This window comes from Poecile atricapillus, chromosome 6 (genome assembly GCF_030490865.1).
Source record: "Poecile atricapillus isolate bPoeAtr1 chromosome 6, bPoeAtr1.hap1, whole genome shotgun sequence".
Taxonomy (NCBI): domain Eukaryota; kingdom Metazoa; phylum Chordata; class Aves; order Passeriformes; family Paridae; genus Poecile; species Poecile atricapillus.
The window spans coordinates 34,043,653-34,063,688 of record NC_081254.1 but is presented as its reverse complement, the minus strand read 5'-3'; the positions used below and the strand labels follow the sequence as shown (position 1 = coordinate 34,063,688).

The following is a 20,036-nucleotide window of genomic DNA, read 5'->3' as shown; positions in this document are numbered from 1 at the left end:
AAATTAGTCAGAAATTTCTTAAAGCTGCAGGAGCAAGACTGTCAAGGGGAAAAAATTATTATTTTTCAGAGATGTGAAAAGCGGAAGCATTGTTGATTATAATGAGTGTGTAATCTAAAACCCTGACTGTACCATGCAGCACACATGAGACAAGACAATTACCATTTAATTAGGAGCTTTGCTCACTTTTTTCTACCCACTTTGAAAGCTAAAATGATTGTTTCAGAGTGTGTCTCACTATTCTTTTGTTCCATTTTCTTCCATATAATCTCCATTTTCCCAGATTTAGGGGGGCTTATTTTCTAAAAAATGTTTAAGTTATTTTTTAAAATACAAATACAGGAAAGTCAATGTCTAAAATTTATAATTTGACAATAAAGCCAAATGAATTAATCCAGACTGAAATACTTATCTGTTTAGAATACTCCACAGACTTCCAAAAAGCCCAGGGCACACAATCATGTGCAGATGAACAAAAGCACTGTGATTGTTGTTGCTTTTTGATATCAAACACCTTGACCTAAAAGTTCTTAATCAGGCATAAATTTAGACCCAGCCTAAAATGGCATGAAGTAGAGTTAATGGTAGACTGGGACAGGGACTGAAAGGTTTGGGAGAAAAAATGAATTCTGGTCAAGAAGAAAAAGTTTAAGCCAAGTTAAACTCAAACATGCTTCCCACCCACAAAGCTGAACATCTGCCTTTGGAGCAGATGTTGCAAAGCAGAATTCCCTCTGGTAGTCCCCCCAAGGAAGGCCACACACACATTTTCTTAATTCTGTCTCTTCCAAATTTCACAGACCTGGAATGACAGTTCTCTAAACAGAAACTTCCAGATTTAGTTCTCAACTGCTCATAGGAAGGTACAGCAGGAAAACCTTTAAAAGGGTGATCTAGTAGGGGATTTTATCTGGACATTTGAATGGTAACTATCTTACAGAGGGGATATCCTGGACATTTTCATGCATGAAGATACTTGGAGCCCAGGAAGCTGGAAGAGAGATGGCATGGTATGGGTACTAATGCAGTAATACCAGAATAATGCAGAAAATTTGAGCAGAATTTTAACATGGGACCTTTTCCCATGCAGGCTAAGAACAGGCTCAGGCAGAATCAGTAGTTCAGTGACTCTGAAGCAGAATCAGACCCCAGTGTCCTGTGAAGGCACTGAGAGAACACACTGCTCACAGAGAAGAGCAATTAACCACACGAAGGAAGCAAAAGCCTTTCTCTGAAGGGCCTTCTCATTTCCCTTTAAGCACTTTTCTTCCCTGAAAACTCAAGGCTGGGGTGTTACATTCAGCTCCCCATAATTGCCATGCTCCCCAGAATGGCCCAGAGAGCACCATTTTTAGGGTTCCCTAGTGAGAATCTGCATCCAGCAGAGCACAAGCCACCATCCTTGGCCAAAGCTTTCTCAGTGAACACCCCCTGGCTGGAGCAGACTGTACCCTCTGTGGGAGAGCTGAACTTGGTCTCGTTGACGAAGGTGGACAGGTCAGAGGGCTGGGGGTAGTCCTGCTTGTCCGTGTTCAGGTCCACAGTCATGCAGGTCCACTTCTGCCCCGTCACGGAGGACGCCAGCTTCTCCTCATCCGTGGCGTGAACCACCGTGGAGATGACAGGAGGTGTTTCTGGAGTTGGCAGTGGAGTAGGATCCTGCAGCAAACAAGAGCCAATTAATTCCATTATCTTTCACTAACACATGGAACAGCTCAGTCTCTGAATTCCTCTGCACAGCCAGAGCCATCTTTTTAATTCCATAATCTCTGCTGCAGTGCTGTATAAAATACTTAATGGAAAATACTAACTCTACCAGCAGCAAGTTTTCCCAGTATAACTAAGCTCTTTGATGATAAACACTTGCATTGCAAAGCTGCTTTGATAACAGGGAAGAAAGAGGATCCAGAGCTGTTGAAATCTGTTAGGCACTTGACACAAGTGGCACACATCACCCAGCACTGAAGTCTCTGACTACCAAAACTGACTTTTTAGGCTTCCCTCATAGAAGCAAACCCTTGTAGGTGCACAAGGTCATGAACCCTTTCCCCTTTCTTCACTTCTACGCTGTCAAGCAGCACAAATAAAAGGGCAGGATGGATAACAGGAAGGGGAACAGCAGCATGGAAGGAGCTGTGCCTTATTAAAGCAGTCAGGCCTTTGTGGAAGAGCAGCTTTTGTTAACTTCTCTTCCAAGAAAACCACCTGCCAGCAGTTTACAACACTGAATCCCAAGCACATGTTCTTGTTAGATCAGCCCACTTGGTTTATTTCTATTTCTCTTCCAGCCCACCAATTTGGTGCACTTAGTTCCTTACTTTCTAATCTAAAAATTTCAGGGTGGATAGTGCTAAGTCTCATTTTTCAGACAATTGACTGAAGATATTTATTTACATCCTTGCTCCATCTTAACACAGGGCTTTGCAAAGTACATTTGCTAATACTCTGGAATTCCCAGAGAAAATACTAGATCTACAATATACTGTGTACACGCTTTTAGAGGACAAATGGTTAATGCTTCATGGTATGAGCCCAATGTGCTAGACTTGGACAAATGCATGTGTTCTTTACAAAAATCTCCTCTATTTTTGTAAGTCTACAACAAAAATACCTTCTGTTATTAAACATACAATTCCATAATTAAATGGATCAAACTTCCTTCTTTTCACCCCTTCAAGAACACAAATTACATGCATCAGAATAAGGTAGCACTTTACCTGAGAAGGAGGATCTGATAGTGGGGATCTTTTTGGTGATTTTTTCACCCTAAATGTATCACTGAAAATAAAGTTCAAACTGTTAATATGGTAATAGCAGCAAGAACCAGGTCATTTCACACTTAGCAAGAGACAGCCACAGACAATGCAACCTCTGTAAGCCCTTCTGCATTAAAATCCCATCCATTAGGCAGCAGCACCACAGAGAAACATGCCATGGGGACATATTTTTGTCATGCACTTGGAACAGGCCTTGATCCCTCAAAAGCTGAGAACAGCAGGATTGCCATATTTTTTCATGCTAACTCCTGACACATTCACAGAGCAGAGTTCTGCAATTCAAATCTCTGCTCCACCACAGGCACCCTCCGGGGCCCCGTGGAAATGATTTAGCTTCTGTCTGCTTCAGTTCCACATCCCCAAATTAGGCCAAACCCACACTTTTACCTGAGAATTCAAACTGATAAACCTAGGCTCCAGTGACCCCAAAAACATGAAGAACTGTATAAAACCATCTGAGGCAGATGCTGCTCCCCAGATGCCAGAATGAGCTGTGCCATTACAACTGGGCACAACCAACCTTTTTAAAAACAAATACAACAAGAAATATGGCAATTCTGCTTCCAGTTCCCCTGACACCTCACAGTGCAGACTGGGAGCACGGACACTGCAGCCCCCCAAAATCCCACAGGTTTGCATCAAGCAAAAGGAATGAAGAACATACATTATGTCATGATGGTGTATAATTCTGAATGTTGCCTCTATTCCCAATTGGCTAAAAATATTTCCTAAGCAGGAATAAACTACTTGATGTTACTAGCTACAGAAGGGAGAAAAATGCCACAGCAAACTCACTGATTAAGATTTTATGTCTGAACTGAGATGCAGTGGCAAAAATTCCTGCCCACCAGCTCATCCCTGATCAATGATAGCAAGGTTGACACCAGAAATTCTAGTGGTGGGTTTCAATTGGCAGAGGGTAAATCGATACCACATGTAGAGGGGAAAATAAATTGGGCAGCTAAATATTGGTGTGTTCAATGCCATTAATTATCTGGTTATGATGACAGAATTAACTAGGATAACTTTTTCCTTCAAGAAAGAGAAGCACTTTATGCAGTATTTACAAAGAATTGATTGTACAATGTTGTTTAGTCGCAGAAATGAAACTTTCATATTATAGCTCAGGGATACAAAATACCTATAGTTTTTAAATGAGGATCTTCTTTGATAGGCAACAGATAATGAGGCAACAGATTCCTCAAACTCATTCACAGTCAAACATCTTACTTAAAATAGCTTTCATATGTGCAAGTGAAGTGAAATCACTAACATAAAAGCTTCATGCTGAATAATAACTGATCATGCTGCAAAATAAATAAGTAAAATTAAAAAGCCCATAAATCAAAGAGGAGATTTGAATTGTTAGCTTAGAATTACTTACAACAGAGAACATACAGACATCACATCTTCTACCATCCTAAGACAAAGAAGACAAAGAGAAGAGAGACAGACAGAAGGAACTGACAAAAAAGATTAACCTACAAATACTCTGCTAATGTTAATGTGTTAAGGCAATCTGATCATGCATATTTTCTAGCTGTATAATCTTAACCCCTACTTTTTACTGTGAAATAAACAAGGAGAAAAAAAATATTCATCAAGTCCTTCAATGTTTTCTTGTTCAATGTTATACTTTTGACATGCTTTCACCTCACAGAACACATTTTTGAAAGCTGACACCTTCAAGTTAAGTTCCTTTCAACACACTACCTGTCCTTGCCTTCCCTGATGGAGGCCACCTGCTTTTCAAAACACAGTATTTGTTATTATATGAGATGCAAAACTGTTCTTGAATGGCAGCTAAGCTAAAGGAGAGGGCACAGTTACTCCAGGTTTTGTCATGTTTGCTGATGTGTTGTGACAGTAGAAAAAGCTACTTGACCATTTCAAACCATTTACCCAGGTCAGGACAGAAAATGACATTTCTTTAAATCTCAGCTGGTTTGGTTCTCTCCAAAACCTAACCTGGTGTTCTAACAGAGCAAACTGCTTTCCCCCAAAGCAGAACCAAACCTTGCCAAGCAGCTTAGGCTAAGAGAAATTTTCATTTACTTGTAAGCTTGGCAGCTTCTGCTCATCTTTCCTCACGTGCAATGCTCACGACAGCTTCCATTTCTAAACAGCCTCCAGCCATACAAGAGCTTCCAGAGCAATGCCTGCACAAGCAATATCTCTATAAACCACCCATTTTTACTCATCACTGTGAGCTGGCACTGGGAAGGCATCAGCTGCTCTTTGCTCAGCATCACCTGAGCAGTAGGATTGTCTCCAAGCAGCTCAGCACTCGGGTAGATGACCAGAGAGCAACCTGTGTGGAGCTCATGTCTCTTGTAAAAACCTCATCTTTTCACAGGGAGGTCAATGCTTAGAGTGTTGCAGTTTCATTCAAGAACAAAAATGGCTTACTTTTATTGATTTAACACATGTTAGACTGAGTACATGGCTTAGATTCAAATTAGTACAAGCTCAGCAAAGGCTTAAACTCATGCCTGGCTTCTTCACCTCTAATCTAGAAATCACTGCCTTTCCACATGAGGAATTAATTTTCAAACTTGTCCACAGGGTTTGATTTCTGCACCCCTCAACAGTGCTAATAAAACCTTCTGCCACTGCCTACCTTGGCATCCCCCTCAAGCCTTAAGGTAGTTTTCTTCTAGAAAGTACCACAGCTGCAGGCTGCAATGGGTTATTAATATGCAGAGTCTCATCTTTGTTAAAAAAAAAAAGAAAAAAACACTTGCAAAAGTAGGTTACGGGGCTGCAGTGAGCAGCACACAACAGAACCCAGTGAAAGCAGTGCCAAGCACAGGCTGGGAATTCCTGCAGCCCTCCTGACCCAAGAACTTGTGAGCCCTGAGCTGGGGAAGCTTCACTTCCCCACCGTGATAAACACCAGCGCTGAACTTTGTGATTCTAGGGTTTTCCTGCGATGGATTTTCTCAAGGACAAATGTGGCTCAGCAAACTCTCTGTAAACTCATTTTGCCCCTAAATAAATAACTTTGGAATTCTTTCCAGTATTCAAAGCAGATGGGAGAACCCAAGAGGCCCACTCTGGGGGTCTGTCAACTCCAGCTACTGGAAGACACAAGGAGACTCTGGCTGGCTGCAAAACTTGAAGATCTGGTGATATTAAAATTCCCCTCTGCACTTCCCCAGTAAGATTCAAATTGTTCCTCCCTTGCTGTCAGACTTTTAAATCTTCTTGGTTTGGACCAAATCAGTTTGGACTGGAGGCTTGGTAAAATGCGTCATTTACCAATAAGTTTCAGGTAAACCTCAAGAAGTAGCAACACCAGAAAAACCAGGCTCCTTTCCCAAAGAAAACAACTCAACTACACAGTGGTCTAAACTATCTAGAAGTCAGAAATGCACCTAAAATGAAAATAAAGGCACAAGCTTCCTCAAATCTGACAAGGGACTTGAATTAGAAGCTTAGAAGGCAGGAGGCTATTCAGAAAAGTGAATAATCTCCATCTCAACCTGTACAGGATATCAGCTTTCATACTGCTTTACATTAACCATGTTATCTTCTTATCTTGAATTGGCATTTAAAATTTTTGCTCCCATTTTTGTAGCTAGCTGGAACATTTAAAACCATAAAAGAACATGAACTGAGATACTGTCTTATAGATACACACAGGAGATCAATTTCAAGTATATGGGACACAAACTTAGTGGCCACCAATTCAAAATAACCGTATCTGACCAGATAAAGCAATATGCAAATCAGCAACCAGCCACAGAGGTTTTTAACCAAGTATCTAAAACCAGCAAGACAGATAATTTATCCTGGAATTTTTTCCACCCGTATCTAAATTGGATATTTCCCCAACATATAGTAGTTTTGGAGATTTTAAACTTTCTGCACAATTATAAGGTCTCTCATAAAGAGGAATTTTTTCACATTTCTTAGTCGTGTATATATATTTTAAAATATGTATTGCAATACTGCACTTTTCTGTTTCAGGTTATTTTCTTTTAAACACCGTAAATCTCTGGATGGAACCATCTTCCTGCTGTTTGCAATGCGAGATTTTTCACTGCCTTACTATTTCACATCCCACGCTCAAAAACAATGATTCATAAAACAGTTGTGCTGGTGTGATTACTCTGATCATCTTAAACAGCATCAACTTCCCAGAAGGAGGTCACAGAAAATTGGGTACCTAACTGATAAAATTACAATTTAACCAGGTTCAAAATTACACTGAGCCCAAAGACTTAAAAAATGCAGTTGCCTAATGTGGCTTGGTAGTTCTGGAAATGTCAAATTATTGAGGAAACAGGTTGAGAGCAAGAACAGCCCCCCAGCGTGACTCCAGTTGTGGCCACCAACACCCAAGGTCTCCTCCCTCTCTCTATTCAGATATAAATCCTGTGTAACTGTGCTAAGGGGGAGGAATGTGCTGCTTCTATTCTAGAAACGTCTCTGCCCTTTAACTTACGTTTTTAGCGGCGTCTTCTTCTTCTTGGCAGGTTTGTTGAGGCTGTCTCCTTCCGTTCCGTTCGTTTCGTTGGCACTGGCTGGTATCTCAAAAGAAGCTGGAGATTTGGAAGGCGAGCTGGCTATCTTAGAAGAAGACTTGAAAGGGTCAATGGAGTCCTCAGCCATGTCTGGCTCGAAGCTGTACGTTTGTTGAGGCAGTTTGGGCGATTCCTGCATTTTTGTACTGGATGAGAAGGGGTTAAAATTGGGATCGTCCCACTTGTCGATATCAAAAGTGTAAGAGCCTTTTGTGATGGGGATTTCGTTTGGATCAGTGGGCGACTTGGTCGGGGTGGTTGGAGCATTGTCCAGCTTCTCCACCGGTTTTTTAGTCTTTGGCCTCCGTAGCGGCATTTTAGCACCAGGCTTTTTCCCTGCTTTTTTGGGAGGAGGAGCGCTCTCCTGCTGCTCTTCGCTCCCCGCTTTCTCCTCAGAATAATCGAACTCCAGCCTCACCGCGACGCCTTTGACGGGAGGGTCCTCCTGTCCCCCGGTGTCCGGCGGAGTCACCTCCCCAGCCTCGGGGGCCGTTGTTAGAGGTAGCGTTTTCCTACTGCCAGGAGGAGAGTTCTGCACTTTGCTGCCTCCGGAGCTAAATGCACTAATCCCTTCGAAACTGTCCGGATCTGAAGGGTCGGATCCTTCAGGCACAGGTGGGGCCTCCTCTTTCTCAGCAGAGATTTTGGAAGGTTCAGTACATTCGGGCTTTGCGGAGTCAGCCTTCACCTCAGGTGCTTTATCCTCACAAGCTGCTTGGCCAAGCTCAGGCGGCTCTTGTGGGGTTTCCTTCACCAGTGGAGCATCCAGAGGTTTTTTGGCTGACTGCTTCTTTTTTAAGGAAGCTGGTCTGGGTTTTTTTGTTCTCTTGAGGGTACTGGAAGCACTGCTGGAACCAGTACCATACGCATCTGCTGACGGTGCTAAGGTGTCGCTGTTGCCAAGGTATGATGCTCCATCAAAATCACTGGCCTGCAGGCTGAGAGATCGAGACAACGTGGATTTGGAAATTGGGACCGAATCCGTGGATTTTCTCCGGACATTTGCTTTGGGGTCACGATTCTTGGGCTCTGCAGAGCTCGGTCCTAAGGCATGGAGAGAATCGACCAGCTCAATGTTATCAAAGTCCAAGTTGTAGGTTCCACTGCTGGCTATGGGCTTGTCCTCATCGAAGACGGTGGAGAAAGAATGGCAAGGGGGACGGAAAGGGCTCTCTTGAACCGGCTCACTGTGTGACACATCGGTTACGGGCTCAGCTTCTGAACTTGGGCCTGTGGCAACAAACACAAAACTCAGCGCACTTCAAGCACAGTTTTAGAACTGGGGCTTAGGAGGTTTTATTATAATCAAATATTACTGCAAGTAGAAGAAAATGGCATTGAAATCATACAAATCGACTAAGCAAACCAAAGTGACTTTTCCAGTTTATGAACCAGATTAGGGGAAAAAATAGATCTGCTCTCCCCAGAACATGATTCAAAGCAAGTTTCACAAAAAGACAAAATATGTATTTGCAACAGCCTCTAAAGCACCTCTTCTAAGCTACCACTTATAGAGATGGATATTACCATAATATGCTAAATATTGCAAATACCAAATTGCAGAAAAACTGCACATAAAGCACTTTTTTTATTCCCATTTTCTACTATTATAAAGAGTTCACACAATTGTGTCAGAGCTCTTATGAAGTGAATCTCTTGTAAATTGACTGGTGCTTCAGTAATTACATGTTGACCTTAAGTTTTGTTTCCCAAGTGCTATTTTTACCCATTTACCCAGAGGAAAGTGGCTTCCTCTCCACAACCCATCAATGCTGCTCCTCTATCTGCCCCAAGCAGTCAATAATTACGAGTTTATAATAAGACATGAATAATTGAGAACTTAATATGAAATAAATTATGGTAAAAGTAAAAAAAAAACAAAAAAGAAAGTCATTTAGGGAACTCCACAAACATTTTCAGTTGCAAAAATCTTTCTTTAAAAAGCTAGAAGCTCTCTACTGATTATTTAAACCAGGTTCTTCCAAGTGTAGTTTAACTCGCTGGTGAAAAGAAAATTTTGTAGAGAGATTTATATTAAAACTCTTAATCCAAACAGCTTTCCACTGCGATTAAAGGTTTTCTTACTGAATGGAATCCTAAAATACTTTATAGAAGTCTCTTCACTTGGGATATAACAACTCTACTGGACAAATTAGAAAAATAATGTATAACAAAAAATCAGGAAATACAGAGGCAGGAAAGCATGAAGGTGATGGTCCTTGCTGCCTTCCAGCTCATTAGGTTGATTATTCAAATGTTTTACAAATCCAGCATATGGTTGGTCCTGCTGTGACTGTACTACTCTGATCTGAATGTACCATGGTCACCTCTGTCCCTGTGGGCTACCCCAGATCCAGGACAGATCTCTCCAGCTCCCAGATCAGGCTGGGCTGAGCCAGGTGCTCACAGCTCTCACTGAGGAGCAAAATGCCCCCACGTTTCCTGTTGAAGCAACACAGCCTTCTTCACTTTGTCATTTTTTTTAATTAAGCAATTATAAAAAAACCCAGACAAACAAAAATGAATGTTTTGCTCAGCCCTAAGCGATTTCAGGCATTTTTGCTCATCCTTTTCATTCCAATGCTGACATGTTTTGCAGAATAACTCTCATTTTGCCCTGCTACATTCATTAACACTGTTCATAGAAGCAATACAGACAATCAATTATTATTTTAGTGAGAAGCTATGAATGGATTAAGGGGGAAAAAAATTTCCTTTGTTTCACAAGAAATTGTATGTCTGCATAGAGACTGCAAGAATTATTATTTATGGGTGTAAAGGACAGAAAAGGATGTAAGGGAATTGGACACATTTCCCAAAGTGGCACCATGTACTTCCAGAGACTGTCAAAGGGATGACAGCTGCACAGTTTCTCTTTTAAGACAGTGGAAGTTCACTAGGACAGATCAATTCAAATAATATTCTGATGTGTTTTTCTGTTAAATGAATGCTAATAGCATGGCAGTACTTCAGAACAGTTTATTTTTCTCCTTAATCCCCACTGGTTTGGGCTTGGTTTCAGCCTGGCTGAGGGGTCATTAATTAGGCTTCTCACTTCACACACACATCACTTGGTGACACTGATGGGACTCCTGTTAAGGGCACTCAGAGAGTGCCATAAACCTCCAGCATTAGCCTAATCTGTCCCTTTCACCCTGAAAGGAGAATGGAAGGCACTTCAGGGGAATACATCACAATAAACACTGGGATGTCAGTGGAGTACAAATGTAGGTCAGCGTGAAACGAAAGTGGGTTCTGAACAAGGAATCATCTGCAGTTATGCTCTGTTTTCATTCCAGCCTACGTCAAAGCCCTCAACAGCATCGAGGCCCTTGCTCAGAGTAGTATAAACATGCATTAAAACAAAGCAAAATAAAATAAAATAAACCACTGCCCCGCAGGACTTGGACTGTAAATAAGAGGCTGAGGTTTGGGATGCATCACGCAATGGGATCGTGCAAGGCTTTGCAGATACTCCCAATAAATTGGCATTTCAATTCTGTGTGCTCCACACAGTGCAAGGCTTTAATCTTCTTTAACTGCTTGTTTCATGACTTCCTCCTCATCAAATCCTTTTTACTCAAGAGTACAGATTTCTGCAGAGTGTTGCTCGGTATTTTTATTGTTTCTTTATGAAACAAGATGTGAAACTGTCTCAGCAAACACAGCTCTTGGCAGAAGTGAAATGCTGCTGTCAGCCTCTTCTGGCTTTACGACAGGACTGGCTCACTCCTGGTAGCAGCAGAATTGCTGGGGCAGGAGGTATAAATGGTACTCCAGGGTTTATTACTACAAAGAGAAATGAAAACCACCCTTTCCTGACATTAACAGCCTATTCAGAGAGCAGTGACATTTGTCCTTTTACAACACAAAGTGAAACCAATCAGTATCACTACAGTATTTTATTAAAATGTTGTTTGATCACAAAGGAACATACTATGGGAATTAAGGCAGGACTTACCTGCCCTAGAGAGAGACCAGCACAAAGTTTTAAATCAGGTTTACGCCTTTTGTTGGCACTGAGTCACCCACAATTTATACTGGTAAGAACTGCCCACAAGAGTGATATAAAGTTTTATAAAGCACTCCAAGAACTTGGATGATAGTTGGGGAACTAACATTGCAATAAAAAACCAGGCAAGCTCCTCAAAACCTCTCATGTCATTCATTAGAAAAGAAGGTCCAAGTTCTCTCCTTCCACTAGGAAATTCCTCTGATTCTGGCCAAATTTTGACTAGATCATCTATGAAAAAAAATCCCAAACCAAATAACATAAAACTCACACTTCTGGTATCCAGGTGATGAGACCTAAATATTGGAGTCACATAGTGTATTTAACACTTGGCATTTTCACCTGGCACCTGCTATGGAAGAACCAGAAGTTGCTAGAAAGTCACAGAATCACAGAATATCCTGAGTTGGAAGGGACCCACAAAGACCACTGAAGCCCAACTCCTGGCCCTGCATAGGACAGAACCCCACCCTGTGCCTGAGAGCATTAATAAGATAAGATTAATACTAATAAGATATTGTACCACTGTGTGCATTAATAAACAAAACAATTTCTGCTGCTTTTTTACAGAAGTAGCCAAGGGGCTACTTTGCTGAAGCATCTCTAAAGGAGAGAGAACCCCAATAAACTGAGAATAGGCCTAACACTGCTGAGATGGAAACAAAATTAAACACTCTTCTGACAGGCTTAGCAATAACATTTAAACAGATGTAATAAGCAAATATAGAAGAAATTGAGTACCAGTTCTGTTTTCTAGAGAAAAAGCAAACAAAGGCAAACCTCTGGAAAATGCATACAACATGCACCCAGTTATATGTTATGAGGAAAAAACGCCAAAAGCATATAGGAATTGGAACTACCTTACACTAGAAATTTTGAAACACAGTTTATTTCAAATTCCTTCTTGTTATGAAAACCCTGTGATGTCAGGAAATCAATTAGTACCATTTAAAGTTCTGTAAAAACACTTTTGTCATTTATTCTAAGATATATTCTAAGATTGTATATAAAAGTTTCTTTTTAATTTTTCCATAGCAGGCTTCAGAAGGAAAAACACTGAAGAAGAATGCTGTACATACCAAAGATTTAGTTTGTTTTTGTCTGGGCCATAATGTCTATTGGAAAGCCTGACCTTCCCTGGCATCAGAAGGGCTCAAATATAAATGCCCCATATCCTGATTGCTGGGCTGTAACACCCAGAGGGGACTCCAGCTCTGACTCTCCCCTGTGAATACAATCTGAATTCAGTAACCATCTGGGGAAGGCAGTGGGGGTGACAGAAAATTCCTAGGCAAGAATTTCCTGCCAAAACCAGGGTATTTGGGACAATGGGCTTGGGGGACATTCTGGTGATCAGATGGATGAAACAAGGGACAAGAGGACACTGCTATGGGAAGCTGAGGAGACAAGTAACAATAATTTAAAACAATTACAAAAAATAATAACTGCAACCACAAACTCTCCAGTTTACCTCAACATTATAACCCATGTTTCCCAGGATTTATTTAGGAATGGAAGGGCTCAGAGGCAGTTTCCATACTTGCTCTGTTGCTCCTCTTCCCCTGCAGACTTGCCCTCAGACTGACTCCTCTCCTCTGTTCTGCTGCTGATGGACCCGAGCCATGCAGCAGGTTTTACCCCACCAGGAGCTGGCACAAACCCAGCACGAGTCCAGCTTAGTTCACTTTCATCATATTTATTAAACAACCACTGAAGTCAACCTAATTAAAAACTGTCCTTTTGGCTTTCCAGCAGTGGGGTCCAGCTGCTGTGCTAATGATATCATGCAACACAACTGCAGCCATCTGCATAAGACATTACTGTCAGCTATAGATGAAATAATCCTTTAAACACTTTCTGTGCTCCCTCCTTTCACCCAAACAGGCTCTGTCACCCATCCCATGTGAAGACAAAGCCATGTGGCTGCTGAACCTGGAGCCCAGCAGGACAGTGCTGCCCTTCTACATGCCAGGCTCTCCAGCTGCCCATATTTCTCACTCCTCCTCTAGGGAAACCTGGTTTTTTAGCTGTATGGTGCCATCCAGGAACTCTGCTTCAACACCCCTAAGCCCTTAGGAAGGGATTCACTCTCTTTGTGTGCAGCCACATGCATAACTTATGAAATAAATAAACTACAAGACACTCAAGTGGTTTATAAAGTACGAAATGTTTAATATTTCTCATTTCTAAACACCTAAACTATAGTCTTACTATTATTTATTTCTTCTAAAGATTTCCTAAACAAATGAATGCTTTGTGTTGCCCTCCTACATTTGGATTTTTTCTGCATTACACATCTTCTTCCCCTCCAGTAAATTCCCCTGTTGTATAACTGTGTTTTGCATCATTTTGGAATACTGAGCAGATCTCTGTCACTTTGCTGTAACTTGCCTCCCATGGACAATCTGATTTGCAAATGAAGTGGTTTCCCCTCTACCATCCAATGACCTTCAATAAAGTTCACACTGGCTGTGAATAGCTATATTCAGTTTCTCACTTTTCTTCAGAAAGATCTGAAAAAAAGGAGGGGGAGAACGGGGATGGAAGGAGACAAGAATCACATGTGCCAGGGAAGCAAATGTGTAATCAAGGGCTTGAAGATAATCTATTGCAGTAATTAAAAGCACACTCCAATCCTGTTCAGCACGTGTGTTCTTTTGTTCTCTGAGCACTTACTTTGTAATCATTGGATTGCCAGAGATTTAAAAAAAGGAAAGAAGATGCAGAATGAACAACTTTTGTACAGTGATGAGGGAACTCTAACGGCATAAAACAAAAAGCATCAGGGCTCCTCTGTATTTACTTTCTGTTTTGTGAAATCAGTTTGTAGAAAATCCTTGAAGCTTCTCATAAACCTTTATCATAAATCAAGATCCTAAACAGCATTGCTTAATGAATAACTCACCAAAATGCTTTAGCTGGCTTGAGACCTTTGGTGAGATGCTACAAACACAATACAAGTGAGCTTTAGACTGCTGGGAGAAATATTATCTGCATACAATTTAGCCAGGTGATCATGATCACTTGACTTTCAGATGGAAAAAAGACAGCATAATAGGGAATTCAGTCTCAAACTGTTGAGCTGTCATCCCACAGCCCAAACAAAGCTATTTTGGGCTAATAGCATGCTTTCTACTCCCTCATATTCCATTACCTGATCTGGAGAACAAAGGACATTTTTTTGTAGAAAGAATTTCTCCGGGCTTTAAAGACAATTTTCCCTTTCTAAATATTTTATTTTCCCAGTATGTACCAATTTGCACATATGTATACCATACATACATTCATACATAGCCCCGTGTTCCTCCTATAAAATCAGTATTTCTGTGGGCTTTTTCACCACCTCCTGTTTCAGTAACACATTTGAAAATGGCATTTTGTTAATTGTCACAGTTAACAGTGCTCACACAGGTACCTGCATCTGCAACTCACATCTCCTTTTTCTACTCATCTGACTCTGTGAAGATCCTACAAAAGGAAGCTTGGTTCAAAAGGAAGCAAGTTTTTTTTTTTTTAGAGAGCTCTTCTTTTCTTTATTTGAAATGTTATGGACAGATTCTTCATTACTTTATTCCAGGAGGCAATAGGAGTTTTTCCTCTCTGTGTGGGAAATTAACTGATATTCCAGAAGCCAATTTATTAGCATTAATTCTTTGCCTGTGCTTAGAGAAATAACTCCCTGCATATTCACCTCCCTCGGTAACGTGTCCCACTCATTACCTGTATCTTCCACGGGAAGCTGAGGTTTTATTTCTTGTTCTGCTACGTCTGCAACAACTGCTGCTGCTGCTGCTGCTGCTGCTGCTTCAGGGGGTGGCTGTGGAGGTGAAGGTGGTGCCTTGACAGGTGTAGTGGACTCCGGGGTCTCAAAAGCTTCTTCAGAGTCAGAGCTCCTGGGGAAAATCAAAGCACAGACTGGTGAGCACAGGAGGATTCAGGTTTGCAGTCAGGTCGGGCAATGCTGGGCTTCCTGAGCTGGTGGCACAGACCTCAGCTCTCAGGCTACCTCTGCATTTCCCAAAGGAGATTTGACATTCCACTGTGGCTCCAGAGCTGTGCTCTTCTCCCTAGACAGGTATTTATGTAATTTGTGTTACAGAAGTGAACACACACTTGGAAATGAATCCATCCTGCAAAACCTGCTTTGCAGTGTGAGGGTGGCTCAGCCACACAGACCAATCAATAACCCGTGCTACTTATTCCTCTGCACAAGCACAACTAAATTACCTAAAAAATATAAAGACTCTTCTGAAGAGAATTTTCTAGCTTCATATAAAGCCCCCAAATATCTAAAACAGCACCAAATTTCTTTTTGTGCTCTCAAGGTTGAGAGAGCAGACATGAAGATATCTGAAGTGCAGTAAACTCTCGTGCATCCTCCTTCCACGGAAATACTAAATTCTGTTTTCAGCAGAATTTTACCAGAGCTCTTTTCAGACAGACCTTGTGACACGAGGTAAGACAGCCTGTGAAATGCATGGAATCCTGGTGTTACCAATAATCCTTTTGTGGCATCATGTGCTCACAGGGACACAAAAACCCAGGGACCACCATGGGCTGGTGCCAGCCCAGGAAGGAGACAGCAGCACCCAAAATGCAGTCATTCAAGTGAAACACAACCTTGAAATGGAGAAACTCTACAAAATGATGAGCAACATAAACATTAAGTGAAGATCTAAACCATTCAAGGAAACACAGCCTGCTCTTAGAGGTGTACAGCCATATGAAACTGTCCTTCTAGGTCTGGAAACTATAGATCATACTTGTTCTTAAACTGAGCCCAAATTATCAACATTTCATCCTTTGTTTGGGAGCAAGGAATGCAGTAACAATGGTGTCATATTCAATATGCGCTGAACATATGTTCAAAATACATTCAATAAGCATTTCTGTTGTTCAGATGCAGTTTTGGACTGCTGGTCTGTAATGAAGTAAATTGAACATAGCAGTTTGCTAAAGGACAGGACTGCTTTGCATCTTCCCAGTGGTTCTGTGTTGCCATAAAACCAGAAGCCAATTCATCCTCCAGAAACACTCCACAAGCCACCCCAAATCAAGGACTCCTCTCATTTTATTTGAGTTAGAAGGTAACTGAGCTGCCAGATTCTGTTTGGTTTCCTGGGACTCGTGATTATTTCAAGCAGCTCCATGTCAGGAGAAGTACAAATACAGGATTTGCATTCATTTGCCTGAATCTATCACAGCATAAAGCCTTAGGAGAGTTGGGGAAGAAGAGACCCCAGTATCACCCCTGACACCTTGAGAAGCACAGTAGTCCCAATTTTCTCTCTTCTTCTCTGTGGAATCCCAGAGAAAGCTCCCACCTCCTCCTACCCCACCAAGATGCACATCATGACCCTGCGCCAACCAAATCCTGGCTCACACTCCTACTCCTGAAGCAAAAGGAATTCTACTAGGTTTTAACTTTGGATGTCTGGAGATTGCTTTTTTTCCCTCCCCAGACTTACACAGCTCAAAACCACTATGTCCAGCTTCCCATTATATCTGCTCTTGCAGCTCCTCAAAAAGGCTTTGTGCCACTTCTTTAACCATCCTCATTCCTCAGGCCACAGTACAGTCAAACTGGAACAGGCACACTGCATCATTTTAAGTCATACCCCTACAAAGACACCATGTTTTAAGTTCCACATATTTTAAGCTTAAAGAACAGCTGCAAACAAAGGGCTTCTACAAACAAAGCTTCACAATAGGTATTCAACAACAACAACAAAAGCAGCTTTCTCCTTCCTCCATGGAGCTGGTTCAGGAAACTTTAAAGTTGAAAAATCAAAGAGAAACAGAGTTGTGTGATATTTTTTTCCCAGTGTCATAAAAATAAACCCAGGAAGTTATCATCTAAACCAAGAAAATGAGAAGTAATTCATATCTCTTAGGCTTTCACGTAATTTTTCATTGTGTTGCACTTAATGTTTCACCCTCTACAATTTGAACTCAAAGTTTAGCTCTGTAAAACAATAATGTTTAGACTCCTTTTTACCCAAACTGTCTGTACAGCACACGGAACATACACAGTAACTGGAATGGAAGAAAACCCCTCTATTTTCATATCCTACTTGAAGGAGGACTTGTTAAACTCCCTTGATGGAGCAATACTGTGTCCTCCTTAGTTAAATTATGGATAGAATTGGTGGCTGTTTATCTACCTTTTAAAGGAGCTCCCTTTGTTCACTTGGTCTCTTCCTTGGATGAATTTGGCATAACCATTTGAAGTAAAATACTTGTTCTTTTTTGTTCACTGCATGAGTTTCCACTCTGGAAAACCTCTTGAGTCTGTGGACAGACAGTTGAGGTGCCTGAGCTCCAGAAAAAGGCTTTGTTTTGCTAATATTTAATCATTCCCAAAAGATTCTGATGCAACACTCCTGATTTTCAGCTAATACAATCAAGTAAGAACTGTCTTAACCATAACTCAAATCCTGATGTGCTTGTTATGAGAAGCAATTGTGCTCACAAAGAAAACTCCATTTAACAAAGAAACACGAAGGGAAGCTTAATACCAGAAAAACCTTCTTTATCATGGCCTGGGATCTGGGCAAGGGCATAAAGCCTGGAAGCACATTCCAGTACTATGCTCCAAAGTCAACCTGGAAATATTCAATCTTGTGTTTAGTTTTCCTTAGTGAAAATAGGGATGATCTCTCTTAAGTGAAATATTTTTTTTAAGACTAGAGTCCTATGTTCAAATGGTAAGAAAAGATTTTCCCGGAACAACAGGATTTTCTGTGAAAAGGAAATTACCTATTTCAGCCAGTTCAATTCACAATGCCTTTTCTCTGAGAAATTCAGGGAATACATGGAACAAAAAGAAATAATGCTGCTGCTGTACAGTTCTTGGTGCAAAACAAGACTGCCAAATTGTGATACACCCTGAGAGCCGGCACCAACTCAAAGCTGCACAAGGAGCAGCCACCACAGGCCCAGCTGTGGGCAGGTTCTCAGCAAAGGAAGGGTCTGGTACCATCTAGAAGATGACTCTGAAGCTCCAGCCAAGGATGAAGCAAAGAACGGAGTGTGAGCCTGCAGGACTTGTTTGTGGGGCAGTGATGAAGTGGGAGCTACAGGAAGGAACACACATTCATGCATATCCCATGCCAGCCTGGGAAATTAGTGGGAGCCGACTTTCATAACATGTCATACACATCTTTCCATCTGTATCCTTTGGATTTTGTACATAACAGGTGAACAAATATAGATTGTAGAAGTCCCAAAACATTCTTTCAGTCTGTCTCTTTCATGTCCCTTCTTGAAAGACAGTGATCAACAGTAAATAGTATCGTAAATATATATAAATATATAGTAAATATAACACATACAGATGGGGTCCCACAGCAGGGGAGAACAGGGAAATCCAAGAATCAGACTAGACCAACCAAATCTGCCAACACTGCATCAACTCGTGGAGCCTGAGCACTCCCACTCTCATCTGGGAAGCCTGAGCTCCTGCCCAGCCTGTTACATAAATCTCTGGAAGAAGTACTGAAGGCAGTCACCAGGGTTGACCTCTCTTCCTCACCTCTGGCTCTGTGGAAACCCAGCCTCATAAGTTACATTACCTTTTTTTTACAAACCACAGGTTCTTCCAATTTAAATCCTCCCCAACTTCAGAATGAAAAACCTCCTTTTTGTCGGTGTAGCTGGAAAGCAGTCAGGAAGCAAGAATGAGATTTCTTCATTCCCCTGCCTCTCCTCACTGCCTGCCCTCGTCAGGCAGACACAGCCCCTGAAGTGAGTGAGGTCACCCCAGTTGCCACCTGGAAACTCAATTCATTAAAAAGTAGCTTTCAACAGAGCTGTGGCCTTGGGCCGTGGTGGGAACGCTGCCATCTGCCTCAGGTTCCTCCAATATTTACACTGCAGCAGCACAGCCAGCACCACTGTGCTGCTGGTTTCATTTCACAGCACAGAAAAAGAATATAAAAGAAACTTCGAAGCAGGACTTTGACATCAGCATGATGCTCAGCAGCATCACCTCCTATGGAGGTGCTCGAGGGAGCAAAACTGGAACTGGGATGTGCCAAGGGAGCTCCACAAGCTTTTGGAGAGTTACTTCACTTAATGTTAAATCTATATAGGATTTTTATTTAGTGTACAGCCTACTTCAAGAAAAAAAAAAAAACCCATGCCTGACTACTTTATGGAGTATTGATCTATTGATGTGCAATATGAACAATCTGGAGATGAAATAGGGGGTGATATTATGAATTTCTGAAGCCAGGAGTTGGAGCTGCATTACTGAGAAGTGCTGCCTGTGTTGGGAGTGGGGAGAGGGGGATGGAGCCAAAGGAGCTGCTCTCCAATTACTTCAATTTGTACATTTTCATCCAAACTTTGTACTTAGGATAAAGTACGGCTCATTTCCCTAATTAATGGAATGTGTCCTGGATTGAGGTCTCTCCTACCTGTCAGCAACATCAGTGATGCCCTGCCAGCACTCCATAAACTCAACTTCCTCTCTGCTGCTCAAAAAACTCTGTTCACCAATGGTTTTGTCTCTTTATTTTATTGACATGACAACTTCATTCTCATGGTATACTGAGAAACAGGACATATTGGGAGGAAAAAAACCAGGCAATCTTAGAACACACAACAACAACAAAACCAACCTGTGCTCCACTGCCACCCAAGAGTGCTCAGAGGGTAATGCAATGAAAGCAAGCACTGCAAAGGTTCATTGGAGGGCTGATGTTTGCAGATTGC

General features: G+C 41.6%; 1 protein-coding gene across 8 annotated transcripts in view; it reads right to left on the bottom strand.

The window, feature by feature from the left end:
* TACC2 (transforming acidic coiled-coil containing protein 2) overlaps window positions 1-20,036 on the bottom strand; it is a 128,582-nt gene that overhangs the window by 24,054 nt on the left and 84,492 nt on the right. For 7 of the 8 annotated variants that reach the window (XM_058841453.1, XM_058841457.1, XM_058841458.1 and 4 more), the window contains 4 exons: window positions 15,039-15,211; window positions 7,228-8,536; window positions 2,718-2,778; window positions 1,452-1,659 (listed from right to left, as the gene is read on the bottom strand). In XM_058841453.1, coding sequence (XP_058697436.1) covers window positions 1,452-1,659; window positions 2,718-2,778; window positions 7,228-8,536; window positions 15,039-15,211 — 1,751 coding nt within the window. The remainder of the gene's footprint in view (window positions 1-1,451; window positions 1,660-2,717; window positions 2,779-7,227; window positions 8,537-15,038; window positions 15,212-20,036) is intronic. The other variant, XM_058841456.1, reaches the window with a different exon arrangement.